General features: G+C 41.0%; 1 protein-coding gene across 1 annotated transcript; it reads right to left on the bottom strand.

Annotated features, from left to right (window-relative positions):
* Nucleotides 1-1,849: 1,849 nt before the first annotated feature.
* On the bottom strand, nt 1,850-13,648 carry LOC130284197 (parvalbumin, thymic CPV3-like). The gene is made up of 5 exons (XM_056534311.1): nt 13,555-13,648; nt 12,943-13,010; nt 10,956-11,088; nt 4,565-4,674; nt 1,850-2,081 (listed from the first exon to the last, which is right to left on the bottom strand). The coding sequence occupies exons 2-5, from the start codon at nt 13,001-13,003 to the stop codon at nt 2,056-2,058; spliced, it is 330 nt and encodes a 109-aa protein (XP_056390286.1). The 5' UTR covers nt 13,004-13,010; nt 13,555-13,648; the 3' UTR covers nt 1,850-2,055.
* Between the last annotated feature and the right edge of the window lie 4,033 nt (nt 13,649-17,681).

Genomic DNA, 17,681 nt, shown 5'->3' with positions numbered 1-17,681 from the left:
TTCTGCTTTATGTAGTGAGAATGAAGCTTGTATATGTCATTCTCACATTGCTTCCAGCCCGCTCCTGTGACTGTCGGGTTCACTATATAAGGGGCATATGCCTGTGAATATGTTGCCACGACTAAGAGCCACATCTGGCTCGAAACGCGGTAGCGTTTCCTTTATTTTATCATTCATGTTGGATATCCTATTGCTTTTACCATGTATGGAATAAAGGTGAAGTTTAAATCGCATTTTTGTTTTGGAGCAGCTGGAGGCCCCTGCTTTCTTGCCCTCTTCTTGCTACAAGTCCGGGATATGGTCCACTGTTTACCTGCTCTGCTCTCCAGAAATGGATCCATCTTTCAGTCACTTTGCACATTGGAGTGGTGAGCTCAGTCTACATTTTCATTTTTTCTTTTCTACTATTGATTAACACAGCTGGCATCTATGAGATCAGCATGGATCACAGGGGGCATGGCATATGGCAGTGGTCTTCAACTTGCGGACCTCCAGATGTTGCAAAACTACAACTCGCTGTCCGGGCTGGGAGTTGTAATTTTGCAACATCTGGAGGTCTGCAGGTTGGAGACCACTAGCATATGGTTTCACTTGCATGGGCAATATGGCAGGATCATATGGCTGGCAATGTCACTGACACTCATAGGGGAAATAATGATGATGCTGCTGGGATGTCTTTTCTACTCCATTGTGGTATGTGGTAATATTCGGAAGCTATTTTGTGCTACTTGTTTTGCTTTGGGTCCTTCTAGGGAGTATTATGTGCAGTGCCTGGTGGTATTGTTACTACGTGGTGGTATTTGTTTGGCACTGCCCCAGCATCTTCATGGGTGGATTGGCTGGTTAGACCCAAGTAAAAAAGCCCTGATCTGGATTATGGTTATCAGACTTGTGTTTTTATTTTTCGGCCTCGGCAGCAGGTGCCTTTGTAGTGAAGAATTTTGTGTCCTGAAGCGTTCTCACACTACCGCTCAGCCTATCGCTGGCCGAGCCGGGACTTCACTGCGGCCGGTGATTGGCTGAGTGCAGTATGACTCGCCGACCACCAGCAAGCAGGAAGAGGATCGCGTCAGAGACCGGAGACGGTTACCGGAGGCCCCGGGGGAGCGGAGGAAGGTATGTACATCTTTATTTTTTTACTGCCGGCAGTATGGGGGACAATTTTTATATTCTGGAGTTCCTCTTTAAGAATGAAGCTAAGGGGGGCACAGAAAAAACAGTTGCACACAGACACGGATATTAAAGGGGTAATCCGCTGCTCAGCGTTTGGAACAAAATGTCCCTAACGCTTAGAGCCGGCGCCGGGAGCTCGTGACATCATAGCCCTGCCCCCTCATGCTTTCACGCCCCGCCCCCTCAATGCAAGTCTATGTGAGGGGGCGTGGCAGCTGTCACGCCCCCTCTAATAGACTTACATTGAGGGGGCGGGGCATGATGTCACAACCCTGCCCCCTCATGATATCATGTCCCACCCCCTCAATGCAAGTCTATGGGAGGGGGCGTGACGGCACGGCCTCTAAGCGTTTGGAACATTTTGATCCAAACGCTCAGCAGCGCAGTACCCCTTTAAAGCTACAGGTTTTACAATTGTCACGCTATTCATTTCTCTATTATTTTTGTGGTACGTATGATTTGCTTACTATAAACATGTATATGTCATAATAAAGCATTCTTCTGCAGAGGATCTAGGGCTATCATACAGGTTTACCAAGACAGTCCATGTTGTCTACATTTGCTGTAGGAGGATAGTATACAGGATATGTCTCTGTGAGAGTCACTTTTTTTGTACTTCTACCATACTAAGCAATAAGCAGAGTGACACAATCAAATATAAGGTGTATATGCTTTATTGGTCCATCAATACGTTCAGTGACTATCAGTACATTGCACATTTAACAACACTGTATTTCATTCGATCCACCAAGCTGATTCCTACGTTCCCTTGCTGAGGAATGATATGGATGTGATGTGATGCGCCATTATTGTGGCCACTACAGTCCTTGTTTCCCTGATCAGTTCACTGAGCTGTGTGCACGCCTGGAGTCCAAATCTTGCTTAAGAATGAACCATTTCTTGGAACTCTACAAGTGTAGAAGACAGAGAGATTATGCATCCAACACCGTTATCAGAACATTATAAGAATCATAAATTTGACTAAAGGCCAAGGTGGACAAGTGGCCTCTTCCGACTTGTATTCCCCATGAAATAACAGTTGTGCAGTATCTTTTCAGTAGGTCTGTGTCGTGCCACACATTATACATACAGTATTCTTACTAGAAATGTGGCAGCTTCCCCCCCCCCCCCCCCCGAAAAAAGGAAATAAATAAATAAAATTAATAAATAGCCTTTTGGGTGTTACCAGATGGGGAGTGTCCCAGCACTGTCTGAGACTTTCCGGAACCAACCGTGCCAGATTCCGTACGGCCCCCCCATAGCTGGTAACACCCAGTTGGCTATTTAGATATAGGAAAAATTTCTGTAAAGAATAACATAGGAATGGCACAACACAGAGCTATAAGTAAAGATGTCTCAGAATTGTTTTGGTTTTATGGGATATTCATGTATTTACTAAAATAGTTAGGACAGGAGAGGCCACATGTCCCCTTTAAAAACATCATACACCACCGTGTTTGAAGCGGATCTGTCACATAAAAAAATGCTTATGAAAATTAAGGCACTGTAACATACTCTTTAATGGAGTAGTCCAGTCCTGAAAAACATATCCCCTATCCTAAGGATAAGGCATAAGTTTTAGATAGTGGGGGGTCCGACCACAGGGACCCCCGCAATCTCCCGTACGGGGCCCAGGCAGCCCGCAGAAAGGGGGTGTGTCTACCACCGCACAAAGCGGCGGCTGACACGCCCCCTCTATACAACTCTATGGCAGAGCCGGACTGCTGCCTTTGGCAATCTCCAGCTCTGCCATAGCGCTGTATTGAGGGGGCGTGTTGGCCGCTGCTACGTGCGGTGGTCGACACACTTTAGGGCCGGAGAGCCGGGGCCCCATACGATAGATCGTGCGGGGTCCCAGCAGTCGGACCTCCCGCTATCTGAAACTTATGCCTTATTCTTAGGATAGGGGATACCTTTTTCAGGACTGGACTACTCCTTTAATAAGAGGATACAGATGATACCTGTGAATCCTTGGAGTGAGGCAGAAAGGTGTGACCTAGGCTTTCCTGGGCCTCAGTGCCTCTGTGTTGTAAATCCCTGTCTGTCAGTACATCACTCCTCTCTGACTCTGCAGAAAATGCTTATTTCTAGGAAATAAACAAATGCTCACAGGAATCATTTGTATCCTCTTACTGAAGAGTATGTTATAGTGCCTTTAGTTTTATATGCATTTTTCATGTGACAGATTCGCTTTAAGGGAAACAACTGATTTTTCAAATACACTATTAAAGAAAGCAGTTGTTTACTTCAAGTAGTCCCTATGTTTCTTAAGAATAAACTTTTCACAAAGTGTCCCCCTGCTCAACTGCGGACCTCTTTCTGTTTGCTCTTATTTTTAATATGAATATTGACATTGACAGGGGGGATCAATGCTATCACCGGAAAACTAGTGTAGGAAAGTCAAACATTTTGTTGCAAATCGCAGAAAAAATTGTACATTTTTGTGCAAACAAGTGGTTACAGTGGTCTACAAAACTTTGTCGCCAAAACCTACACAAAAGCTATTGATTATTCCCCCCCTATGGGTTTTCTAACCAAGAAAACTGTTTTAATGTTCCGGACCTTTATGTACCCAGAACAGAGAGTAGCTACAAATGTGGTGTCCCAGTACCAAAGGCTGTCCTGTGGGCTGGGGATCTCCTGCTGCTCTTGTTTTAAGCCCACTGTTATCATGTTTACGGTGTTTACTATGTTTAAGCATTTTATTATATTCACTGTATTTTATGTTATTTATGTACTGTACCTTTAAGCAAGAGATGCAGTAGTAACCAGGTGATCTTGTCTGCCCAATGGGAACCCCTAAATTCTCATGTATATAGTGTAGGGGGGAGGAGTTGCTCCAGTCCAGTCTAAGCTGAGTTAAGGTGGAGTACAGTGTGGAATGGAGGTGATGTTGTGTGTGGAGAATCCTGAGGGAAGCCTACAGAAAATATCTTCTCAAGTCAGCCCCGCCATTCTGCAAGTGTTCACTGTACAGTGGTGAGTCAAGCCCTGGCGGTGTTTGTAATTGGACCTTGTCAGAACCCTAGTCAGGTGGGATATCTTCAAGTCTCAAATCTCTGTAATTCAAGTGGGTGAAAAGCATCATAAGTTCCAGCAAAGCAACAGGGCTCCCAAGGGTTACACTGCATCCCTTCTACTCTGCTTCGTACTGTGTGTTGTTCCATCTACACCTGCTTAGTAAAAGACAGTCATCTGTAGCCCAACGTCGGTGTGTTTCTTACCCCTCGTATCTGGCCCAGGAGAAGCTGTCTCCAACCTTGAAACAGGCTAACGGTGCCCTGGCATCACTAATTGACAAGTAACCTAAGTAAGTATGCCTAAGATGACTGTAATGTTAAATTCACAATATTAGAATTATATTCATATACATCATCATTGTGCTGCTCACCATCAGCTCCGATTTTCCCATCCCCATCATGGTCAGCGGCAGCCATAAAGTCTCTAGTTTCTGTGGTAGTCAGCACTCTGGCGCTTGAGTCAAAACGCTGGAGGAAGAACCTAGGATAAAACAATAAAAAATGATTTCAACTTTAAGAAAAAGGAAAGAAGAGCTTAAGACAACAGGAAAAATCTTCTAAGATAAGATTTCCTGTCTGTTTCCGCTGCCCCACTGTCACAATATACAATGTATTAAGAAATTCTTCAGACCCTTTCACTTTTATCACATTTTGTTATGTTACAGACTTGTGCTTAAATAAATTGAAGAAAATGTCAATCTGCACTTAAAGGGGTACTCCGCTGGAAAACATTATTTTTTTATTATCTGTTGCGAGAAAGTTAAACAGATTTGTAAATTACTTCGATGTTAAAATCTTAATCCTTCCAGTACTCATCAGCTGCTATATGCTCCACAGGAAGTTATTTTCTTTTTGGAACACAGAGCTCTCTGCTGACATCACTAGCACAGTGCTCTCTACTGACACCTCTGTACATTTTAGGAACTGTCCAGAGTAGAAGCAAATCCCCATAGCAGATCTCTCCTGCTCTGGAGAGTTCCTGACATGGACAGAGGTGGCAGCAGAGAGCACTGTGGTCAGACAGAAAGGAAATTCAAAAAGAAAAGAACTTCCTCTAGTATACAGCAGCTTATAAGTACTGGAAGGATTAAGATATTTAAATAGAAGTAATTTACAAATCTGTATAACTTTCTGTCACCAGTTGATATAAAATAAAATGTTTTCCAGTGGAGTACCACTTTAATACCCCATAATAAGAATATGAAAAGAGAGATGTTTTGACATCTTTATTGTATTGAGCCTGTGGTAAATTCAGATGATTGGACATGATTTAAAAAGACACAGCCCTGTCCATATAAGGTCTCACATATAACAATGTATGACAGAGGAAAGATAAAGCGATAAGGTCAAAAGAACTGCCTGTAGAGCTCAGAGACAGGATTCTTTGTAGGCACAGATCTGGAAAAGGGTACAAAGTTTTCTGCTGCACTGAATGTTCCCAAAAGCACAGTAGCCACCACAATTACCTGGAGTTTGCAAAACAGCCCCTAAAGGACTCCCAGACTGCGGAAAACAAGACACTCTCGTCTGATGAAACCAACACTGAACTTTTTGTCCTCGATTTTAAGTGTCATATGTTGAGAAAACTAGGCAATGTTCATCATCTGGCCAATACCTTCCCTACAGTGAAGCGTGGTGTCAGCATCGTGCTTTTTTTTTTTTTTTTTTTTTTTTAATCAACTGGTGCCAGAAAGTTAAACAGATTTGTAAATCACTTCTATTAAAAGATCTTAATCCTTCCTGTTCTTATTAGCTGCTGAATACTACAGTGGAAATTATTTTCCGTTTGAAACACAGAGCTGTCTGCTGACATCATGAGCACAGTGCTCTCTGCTGACATCTCTGTCCATTTTAGGAACTGTCCAGGGTAAACGGAAATCCCCATAGCAAACATATGCTGTTCTGGACAGTTCATAAAATGGACAGAGATGTCAGCAGAGAGCACTGTGTTTGTGATGTCATCAGACAGTTCTGTGTTTCAAAAAGAAAAGAATTTCCGCTGTAGTATTCAGCAGCTAATAAGTACATGAAGGATTAAGATTTTTTTTATAGAAGTAATTTACAAATCTGTTTAACTTTCTGGCACCAGTTGATTTAAAAAAAAAAAAGTTTTTCACCGGAGTACCCCTTTAACCCCTTAAGGACGCAGCACATTTGGGCCTTAAGGATGCAGACAATAAAATTTTTACGTTTTCGTTTGTTCCTCCTCGCCTTCAAAAAATCATAACTCTTTTGTATTTTCATCCACAGACTAGTATGAGGGCTTGTTTTTTGCATGACCAGTTGTCCGTTGCAACGCCATCACTCACTTTACCATTAAATGTATGGCGCAACCAAAAAAATACTATTTGTGTGGTGAAATTAAAAAGAAAACCGCAATTTTTCTAATTTTGGGAGGTTTTGTTTTCACGTCATACAATTTACGGTAAAAATGACGTGTGTTCTTTATTCTTTGGGTCAATATGATTAAAATGATACCCATGATAACCTACTTTTCTATTACTGTTGCGCTTAAAAAAAATCGCTAACTTTGTAACCAAATTAGTATGTTTAAAATCCCCCTATTTTGAAGACCTATGACTTTTTCATTCTTCTGTATAAGCGGCGGTATGAGGGCTCATTTTTTGCGCCATGATCTGTACTTTTTATTGATACCATATTTGCTTATATAGAACTTTTAATCCCTTAAGGACGGGGGTTTTTTCTGTTTTTGCATTTTCGTTTTTTGCTCCTTACCTTTAAAAAATCACAACTCTTTCAATTTTGCACCTAAAAAAAACCCGCAGTTTTGTAACTTTTGGGGGCTTCCTTTTCTACGTAGTACATTTTTCGGTAAAAATGACACCTTATCTTTATTCTGTAGGTCCATACGCTTAAAATGATACCCTACTTATATAGGTTTGATTTGTCGTACTTCTGGAAAAAATCATAACTTCATGCAGGAAAATTAATAAGTTTAAAATGGTAATTTCTGACCCCTATAACTTTTTTATTTTTCCGTGTATGGGGCAGTATGAGGGCTAATTTTTTGTGCCGTGATCTGAAGTTTTTAACGGTATCATTTTTGCATTCATAGGACTTATTGATCGCTTTTTATTCATTTTTTCATGATATAAAAAGTGACCAAAGATGCACTATTTTGGACTTTGGAATTTTTTTGCGCGCACGCCATTGACCGTGCGGTTTAATTAACGATATATTTTTATAATTCGGACATTTCCGCATGTGGCAATACCATATATGTTTATTTTTATTTACACTGTGTTTTTTTTTATGGGAAAAGGGGGGTGATGCAAACTTTTAATAGGGAAGGGGTTAAATGATAATTATTCACTTTTTTTTTTTCAAATTTTTTTTTTGCAGTGTTATAGCTCCCATAGAGACCTATAACAGTGCACACACTGATCTTTCACATTGATCACTGGTTTCTCATAAGAAACCAGTGATCGATGATTCTGCCGCTTGACTGCTCATGCCTGGATCTCAGGCACTGAGCAGTCATTCGGCGATTGGACAGCGAGGAGGCAGGTAGGGACCCTCATGGTTTCACTAAAGGGTTAATAGCGCGTGGCACAGCGATCAATGCCGCGCGCTATTAGCCATTAGCCTATTAGGCCAGGCCCGACCCACTATGATGCGGGGCCACGCCGTGGCCCCGCGTTATAGATCGGGAGCGGACACATGACGTTCCAGTACGTCATGTGTCCTAAAGGGGTTAATCCATTTTTTATTTAAAAAAATTGGGAATAAAATGTTATAGAAAAGCATCAAATTTTTTTTTTACATTCACTTCGTTCACTTTACGGTATCATTAACATTTTATTTTAATAGTTCAGATATTTACGCACACGGCGATACCAAATATGTATATAAAATATTTTTTTAACAATTTTTGGGGGTGAAATAGGGAAAATGAGACAATTTACGTTTTTATTGGAGGAGGGGGGTTTTCACATTTTTTTACTTTATTTTTTTACTTTTATTTTTGCACTTTAATAGTCCTCATAGGGGTCTATTTATAGCAATCACTTGATTGCTAATACTGTTCAGTCCCTGGCTGCGATCAGCGCATGATCCGGGCATCGCTCCGATGCTCGCGGTTATGCTTAGGACGTAAATGTACGTCCTGGTGCGTTAAGTACCACCTCACCAGGACGTACATTTACGGCGCTCGTCATTAAGGGGTTAAAGGTGTCTTTCAGTGTCTGGGACAGCGAGACTGGTCAGGGTGGAGGAAAAGCTTAGTGGAGCAGATGGGGTATTCCAGGAAAAAACTGGCTCCAGAAAGTTAAACAGATTTGTAAATGACCTCTATTAAAAGATCTTAATCCTTCCAATAGTTATCAGCTGCTGAAGTTGAGTTCTTTTCTGTCTGACAACAGTGCTCTCTGCTGGCACCTCTGTCTGTCTCAGGAACTGTCAATAGCATAAGAGGTTTACTATGGGATTCGCTCCTACTCTGGACAGCTCCCGAGACAGGTGCCATCAGAGAGTAGTTAGACAGAAAAGAATAACTCAATTTCAGCAGCTGATAAGCACTGGAAGGATTAAGATTTTTTAATAGAAGTAATTTACAAATCTGTTTAACTTTCTGAAGCCATTTGATATATATATATATATATATATATATATATATATATATATATAAAGTTTTTTCCTGGAATAATCTTGGAATAATGAAAATCTAATCTTGAGTCCTCTGGGCCTCAGACTGGGCACACAGCCAAGAAAACAAATGAATGGTATAGGGACAACTCCCTGTCCTTGAGTGGCCCAGCCAGAACCCTGACTTGAACCTAATCTAACATCTCTGGAGAGACCTGAAAATATCTTTCCCAGACGATGCTCATCCAACCTGACAAAGCTTGAGAGGATCTACAGAGAAGAATGGAAGAAAATCCTCAAATCCAAGTGTGTAAACCTTGTGGCCTCATCCCCAAGAAGACTGGAGGCCGTAATCTCTGCCAAAGGGGCTTCATCTGAGTCCTGCGTTAAAGATCTAAATACTTATGTCAATGCTATATTTTAGTTTTTCCTTTTCAGTAGATTAGTAAAGATTCATAACATTCTGATTTCACTGATGTCATTATGGAGTATTGAGTGCAGAATGTTGGGGGAAAGCCTATATTTTATTTTTTTATTTTAGCACAAGGACCCAACATTATACATGAAAGTCCGATGGGAGGCTAATACCTATTATCGAAGCAGATCTAGCTGTTCCTTACAAAGTTGTGAATACGTAATGTGGCCAATGTCAGCTGTTGGGGGCTGTTACTTATTTGGACATTGCCTATCATTAGGTGTCTGGAGAGTATGAATATGGGCAGAAGAAAACGATGATCCAGCACTTGGAAATGATAGCTATATTGAAGATCACTTGACACTGTTAAAACCGACCATACCAACAGACGCGTTTCGAGCACATTCTTTCAAGTGATGTAAAGCTATCGTTTCCAAGTGCTGGATCATCGTTTTCTTCTGCATACTGTGTGCCTTGCCGTGCACTTGAGGGGTGAGCTGGATTCCTTTTCGACAGTATGAATGTGGGGTATGAACAGTTGCACTTTGTGGGCAAAGTTGATCCATTTTTTATCCTGCCCCATTCTGTCGCTGCCACACACAGTACTGTAAGGGACACAGTATGTCTCCCCTGACTCATCCTGTCTCTGTATAGTCTCTGACTTTGTGCTCAGCTTTCTGATTTGGTATTTTGTACATGACACCCTTCAATCTACACTATATAAACTACAAACTAAGAAAGTCTTATGTTCTTGTATTATTCAAAGCAACACCTTTATATAATTTTAACAGCTTTTGTACATGTCAATAAATGAAGCTTGTCTAAAGAAGGATATTTTCATTAAAGGACATCTATAGTGCAAAATTACTTATCCCCTATCCTTCAGATAGGGGATAGGTTATAGATTGCGGGGGGTCCGAGTGATGGGGCCCCCCGAGATCTTCGGTGCGGGGCCGCGGCACTATACAGGAAAGGGGGTGTTCCGTCCCCGCATGATGCAGCGGCCGACACGCCCCCTCCATGAATCCCATAGAGATGTCTGCCACTGCTTTCTGCTGGGGACGAAACTTCACTTCCGGCAGACTGCCGCGGCCCCGTCCAGGAGATCCTGGGGGGCACCAGAGCTCGGACCCCCCCCCCCCCCCCCGCGATCTATAACTTATCCCCTTTGGATAGGGGATAAGTTATTTTGCGCTGAAGTACTCCTTTAAAGGAGTAGTTCAGTCCTGAAAAATGTATCCCCTATCCTAAGGATAGGGGATAATGTTCAGATCGCGGGAAGTCCGACCGCTGGGGCCCCCCATGATCTCCTGTACGGGGCCCTGACTCGCTGGCCAGATAGCGGTGGCCGACACTCCCGCTCAATACATCGCTATGGCAGAGCCGGAGATTGCCTAAGGCAGCTCTCCGGCTCTGCCATAGAGTTGTAGTGAGGGGGCGTGTCAGCCACCGCTTCGTGCGGTGGTCAACACACCCCCTTTCTTCGGGCTGCCGGGGCCCCATACAGGAGATCGCATGGGGCCCCCAGTGGTCGGACCCCCGTGATCTGAAACTTATCCCCTATCCTTAGGATAGGGGATAAGTTTTTCAGCACTGGGCTACCCCTTTAAGAAACACGTCCATTGTGCCCTAAAAGCAATTTATGCCATGTCAGCAATGGAGTATTGCAGTAAAGAAGACTGTCAAAGGCATGACATTTGGGTATTAGAAGCATTCTGGTTATCATTACTGGTAGGGCTTACTTGAGCTCTTCCACTTCAACAAACCCGCTCTGATCATTATCTACAATCCGGAAGACCTCTTTCACTTGGGTGGCTGTCTTTTTAGTCAGCCCACAGGTTTGGAAGAATTTTTTATAATTGAAGGAGTCAGGAGCTGAAAAACACAGAAAAAAATATATACTAAAGTAAGTTTTGTACCTTTACCTAGTATAAATGCAAGACAGCTATTTCCAATCATGGTCAATTTTGTGAATAATAGGAATAATGTTGAAGATCTGAGATACTTTAAAGGGGTACTCCACCCCTAGGCATGTTATCTAAAGGATAGGGGATAACATGTCTGAACGCAGGGTTCCAGCCGCTGGGACCCCCCGCCATCTCTGGGCCCGCGCTGCAGCGCTACAGTCACCGAAGCCTGGAGCTTCCATGATCGTGACGTCATGCCCCCTTCATTCATGTCTATGGGAGGGGGCATGACAGCTAGAACAATGCCATCATGCCTCCTCCCATAGACATGAATGGAGAAGACGTGGCAGCTGTGATTAGCAGTCATCCGGCACGGAGCGGAGTTTGTTCAACCAGATGACTGGGGTGTCTAGCGGTGAAGTAACCCCTGATAGAAACCCTTCAGTTGAAACTGATTCACCGATCAATGTGTGGGGCTCAATAGGTCAGAGTAGATTAAAGATACTAAACATAAGTCAGTGAATCAAGTGTGCCTGGAGTGGTCCTTCAAAGAGCCATACATTCTCAATACCTTTTAGCCAAGTTCTTGTTCAGCTGGTAACTATTTCACCCAACTTCAACTTTAAAGAGGACCTTTAGTCTAGTTAGCCCATCATACGATCTAGCTACTCTGTCAGATGGCAGAATTGGCATTATACTGTGTGCGGCATGTGTGCGCTGTACTAGGATGGTATTTAGTATGCATGCCCCTCTATCCCAGTACAGCGTACAAATGCTTCGCACTGTTTAACACCATCCCAGCCTATCTAATGGCGTTGCAAGACAGTCAAAGGGAATATAGAGCTCTATGTCTTCAAAGTGGTGTGTGTGGGAGGAGCGGGTAGGTGATAACCATACTATAAACAGATATGTGATCTATCTTGTTTTTTTTACAAAGAGTCTACAGGTCCAATTTAACACTGCTTTAAATAGAGAGATGGGAATAAGCCACTGTTAGACCCTTTCTGGCAGCAAGGATTGGGGTAATAAAAATCCAGAATGTTTTGAAACCATATTATAGTGTACAGCTCCTTTAGTAGGGCAAGGCTGCCAATAGGAATTTACACTAGTGCTATTAGAGCCTGCTACAACACTTAACAATATTGACACAAATTATTATATATTATTATTATTATACATAAAACAGCAGCATGTTCAATAAACCACATACAGTCTTTGGAATGTTTAAGGTATATGTTCATTGGTAAAAATGAAAGAAAGCAAAAAAATAAAAGAAAGAATTTACAAAAAAAAAAAAAGTTTTATAGTATACTACACATGTACAATTAATGTGCCTGATTAGGTGTTCCGTTCTGTCAACCACCAAAAATCTCATAGATCACACTCTTCCTCAGTGGTATTTGTTTGGAAATCCTCCTGTTCCTCCTGACATAGACCTCGGACAGAAGGCTCAAAAGTGGATTGAATCAATCCTTAAAGGGGTACTCCCCTGCTCAGCGTTTGGAACAAACTGTTCCGAACGCTGGCGCCGGGAGCTCGTGACATCATAGCCCTGCCCCCTCATGCTGTCACACCCCGCCCTCTCAATGCAAGTCTATGGGAGGGGGCATGACAGCCTTCCATAGACTTGCATTGAGGGGGCAGGGTGTGACATCATGAGGGGGCAGGGCTATGACATCACAAGCTCCCGGCTCCAGCGTTCGGAACAGTTTGTTCCAAACGCTGAGCAGCGGAGTACCCCTTTGAACATCATCAATATATCGTAATGTTGCTTTACTTTATGGTATAAAAACTAATAATCTGTAACAATATGGAACTTTACCTTGGCACTCCCTCAGGGCAGCAGCAATGTCAGAAGCACTGAGGATTTCGGTGAGGGTCATTTTGAGTCTGTTAACAAATGAAAGTAGAGGTAGAGATGAGCACATAAAATATATTTTTTTTTAAAAACACTCCTCTAATAAAGGTAGTTTCTTTATAAAGAGAAGCCAGCCCAGTGAGTAGCGAATCCCCAGCACTAGGGAAAGCCACATTTGGCATACATTGCTATTGAATACCTTTTAGGTCATTTTCTGAATGTAAAGTTTTGTCTCAGACTGACTGGCGCAGCAAATCAGGATTTTCAGTCCAAGCTAAAATTCACAATGCGCTCAGAAAATGACTGGAGAGTAGTCACTACGTGACTACTCTCAGGTCACTGAACTGAATAGGGCTTGTCTTGATCTGGGCACAAATACATCAGTAACCAATTTTGCGATTGTGCCCACATATCCGTGTCTTTACAACACTTGGCTATCTTCAGCAGTTCTATGGAGTTTGAGTGGAAAGGTTGTTTGCATATTTGACTGTCACTTCATGACTACTCGATCCTACTCAGAACCCCATTCTTGTGATTAGTAGAGATCAGACCTCTATTGATCAAACACTTATTAACCTATGCTTTAGATGGGTGAAAAGGGAAAACCCCTTTATGTCAATAGCCAACTTTGTAATCCACAGTTGGGTTGAGTATGCCAAAGTAGAGCTACTTTTACATAGTTGCTCTCTGTTCTGACTCATAGTGCTCGGAAAGGGGGACCTTCTATGATGTTCATATGTCATAATAGTGCACTTGGAAAGGAAGTATTGTCTTGAGGAAATACCTCACCTTTTTATAAACTTTGTTTTTACATTATTTAATAGATACTGTGACTTTGCTACTGTAGTCACGTCTTATATTATTCTTCGATTTGTTGAAACGCCAGTTGCTCACACATCATGTTACATCTGATGTTTCCTTGTAACCCGTGTTAGTTGGCATTTTCAGTAGAAACAGAATTAGTAAAATTACAAATCTTTCAAGACACAAGAGAAAAAAAAAAAAAAAATATATATATATATATATATATATATATATATATAGCATATTTATCATAATATAAGGTGGTCTTCTGACTACTTTATCCTTATTTTTAAAGTGTAATAGTTTTTCTATACCAAAAAAAAAAAAAAGTAGCTCCCTTCCTATGGTGCCTAATGGCCTGAGCATTGCTATATGTAAATGTTGCTACTGCATTCAAGTCCATACACATTGTACAGTCTATGCAATTGTGACATGGTGGCAGTGGGGAAAGCCTTATACATTGCAAACATTAGGGTTGAGGGAGCTAACCCTAATGCTAGGGCAGACCTCTTATTTTTCAAAAATACAAGGACCAAATAAAAAATATAAAAAATTACTGAGATACAATAATAATATCTACAAAAATAGTAAATTCAATATAATGGTTATAATAGGATTGCACTATAATTTAGATAATTTAAAGGTATTCATATTGAACATATCCTTTGAAAATAATCTAAATATTTTCAATTAAAAAGATAAAATGTGAAAATATTTTCTTAAGAATAAATACACAATGCACCCACTAAAGGCTACTATAACTTGCACTTGTTCTGTGGTATTTCTCTAGTTGTAAAGAGCTTTGCCTTATGCATATTTAAAAAAATAAAATAGCTACATTTAGAAAATATCTTGAAATTAAAAAATATTTAAATGACTATATTAAACTTTATATAACGTTATTTTAAAATCTGGTAACTTAATAATTGAATATATTTTAGCTTAAAAAATGTAAATGTTTACTGAAATACAATAAACACTTTAAAATATAGCAATCAGTAAATTGTATTTGGTTTTTTATCAGTAAATATACAGCTGTATCTCTAACTATTGCAGCCCACAGTCCATCGGAGCATCTTACCTTGTGTGGTCAAGGACGAGGTGCCTGTAAGATTAGAGGACTGGTAAGGTGGAAGGAAAAAGTGTGGTTTATATAGGATCCCACAGGTGACAATAAGTGTTACTTGGGTTACCAATGCAGGGATCAAGTGCATGGTTTGGTGACAAGCTCAGGTTTCTTGCCGAATTAATCAACCTCCTCTACTTATACCTGCATGGAAGACACATAGATCATTTCTATGGCAGTTCATGAAACATTATTTGGGTAATATTGAGTTAAATACATAGCGCTTAATCCTGTAGCTAATATAAAGTCAAACAAACTATGTTTTTAGTACGGTATATTATTTATGGCTAAGGCAATTTTTTGTTTTTAATTAAACAATATGTATGTATGTTTTGCTTTTTATCGGCCCTGTCTTAATTTTATTGTTGAAAGCTAACCTTTGGATAAACGCTATGTTCATGGAGAAAGAAAAGATCAGGCATTCTGTGCCAAGTGTTTCTTGTGTTTTTCTAGGTCTAGTCCATATTTTTAGGGTGTCTCTTTGTTCTTTTTTGTATTATCTTGTTTTTGGAAGTTGCTGCATTTTGCTTAGTTTTATCTTGTTTCATGTTTCTTTGTTTTTTGTTCTGCTCAGTTATGTTTCTATAGGTCTTAGAGACAGCTTGTTTTTTTCTGCTATGGATATTTTAAAGTTTAGAATTTTACCAAAACATTTAGGAAAAGATCTAGGGAAAGATAAAGGAGAGTAACATTTTCCCTTTTTCATTATGCTGAGTGTAAATGTGTGAGGGGCTGATCCTTATATAAACCCCCTCATAGCGCATTTCAGGGCGGGTATTGCATTTTGCGGTCTTCCTCTGTGTTGCTGTAAGTGAGCTCACTAGTCTCCTCACTTCCGGATTCCGAGTTCCTGTGCTACTTTTGTTTTGGTGCGGCGTTGGTAAGTGTTGGCGTGTTTATTCAAACTAAGGAGCATTGTTCTGTTTAAGTCACAGGAGTAGGGAATGCCTCCGCTGCCCACACGCTCTGCATTCATCGTTATAGTATATTGTTTGTTACTGGGTAAGTTCACTTCCGCTGCCCACACGCTCTGCATTCATTATTATAGTATATTGTTTGTTACCGGGTAAGTTCACTTGCGCTGCCCGCATGTTCTGCATTCATCGTTATAGTATATTGTTTGTTACTGGGTAAGGTTTTGCTTCCGTTGTCTGCACGCTCTGGATGCATCATTACAGTATATTATTGTTACCAGTTAGTGACGTTTCCGCACCTGCATGCTCTGTATGTATGTTACAATGTCACAGTATGTTCACAAACTGTGTCTCCGCTATGCCGGGGGCAGGGTTTGGTTACTGAGGGATCTGATCATAGATTCTTTGGGTGTCAGGCAGATTGATAATTCAGGATGCATGCTCTAGGCAGCTTCTTAGGTTTAATTCCTCAAGCTGTCATGGGTTATACACCGATGGGTTGGCCCAGCTGACAGTTTCACAGGTGCTCCTGGGGCATGCATCATGTTTTATTGCAGAAATTTGTTTTAATGTAGAATATTATTAATGACCTATTACCACCCATTAAAATAAAATAAAAAAAATAAAAAAAATTCAGTAATAGTTAATTATGTTATAGTTGCAGTTGGCGGCTTGAAGTTTGGTATGTCGTAGGAGCTTATTATCGTCGTTGACTGCTCAACAAACTCTACTCAGGGGTAGCTTATTGTGATTTCAGTATGAAAGTATAACTGCCATACCTGACACGACTTTAGTTTGTAGATACATTTTATTATATTGTTGTTACTGACACATACTCAGAGCAATGCAAATCGTTTATTTACTGAAACATACAATGTTTATAGTTTGTCATGTGTAGTTGCAGTTGGTCTCCTGAAGATTGGTGTTTCGTTGGAGGTTGCTGTCGTCATTGATTGCTCAGCAAACTCTCTGCATGGATAGGTTTGTGATTTCACTTGAACATATACCTGTTATACCTGACTCGAATTCAGGTTTTGATACAGTTCATTGTTATTGACACATCTTCAGAGCAACGCTGTTTGTTTTATCACTCTTGTTGTTACTGACACGTCTTCAGGGCAACTCGTTGTATGACTACATTTAGATTGTTACTGACATGACCACAAATACTGCACGTACACTTATGGGGGGACATTTATCATTAGTTGTCTGTTGTAGACACAGATCTACCCCTTTACACTGCTTGTCTAATTTACACTCTTGCGCAAAAAGTTGTGCACTCCTTTGATAAATTTTACGCAAATATAGAACCCCCCCCTTGCTCTATTGTGCAATCCTTCTCTACCTCACACTTCACAGAGCTGTGGCATTTTCCCACGGTACACTGCTAACATAGCTAGAAGTACTGGAGCAGCAGTGTGTGCCGAATTAAACTCTGCACAATAGTAAAATCATAAATCTTTAGACAGAATGTCTGGGTTTAAAAAAATATGTAATTTTGCGAAACAATCTATCTCCTTAGCTCTATATCAGTTTTTACCGATGAGAATGCCTCCAGGTGTTGCAAAACTTGGAATGCTGGGAGTTGCAGTTTTGCAACAGCTGGATGCACCCTGGTTGGTAAACCCTGTGTACATGTACCAGAGCTGAGTGTGTGATCATGTACATGTAGCAGAAATTAGTATGCGGCATGTGTATGGAGCAGAGCTAAATTTGTGATTATGTGTATGCATGACCACGCACACACTCAGCTCTGCTGCATACACACAATCACACACTCAGCTTTGCTGCATACACACACACACTCAGCTCTGCTGCACATAGTCACACACTCAGCTTTGCTGCATACATGGTCACAC

The sequence above is a fragment of the Hyla sarda genome, chromosome 8, assembly GCF_029499605.1.
Source record: "Hyla sarda isolate aHylSar1 chromosome 8, aHylSar1.hap1, whole genome shotgun sequence".
In the NCBI taxonomy this organism is placed as follows: Eukaryota; Metazoa; Chordata; class Amphibia; order Anura; family Hylidae; genus Hyla; species Hyla sarda.
The sequence above is the reverse complement of the archived record's forward strand: the minus strand, read 5'-3'. Positions and strand labels throughout refer to the sequence as shown.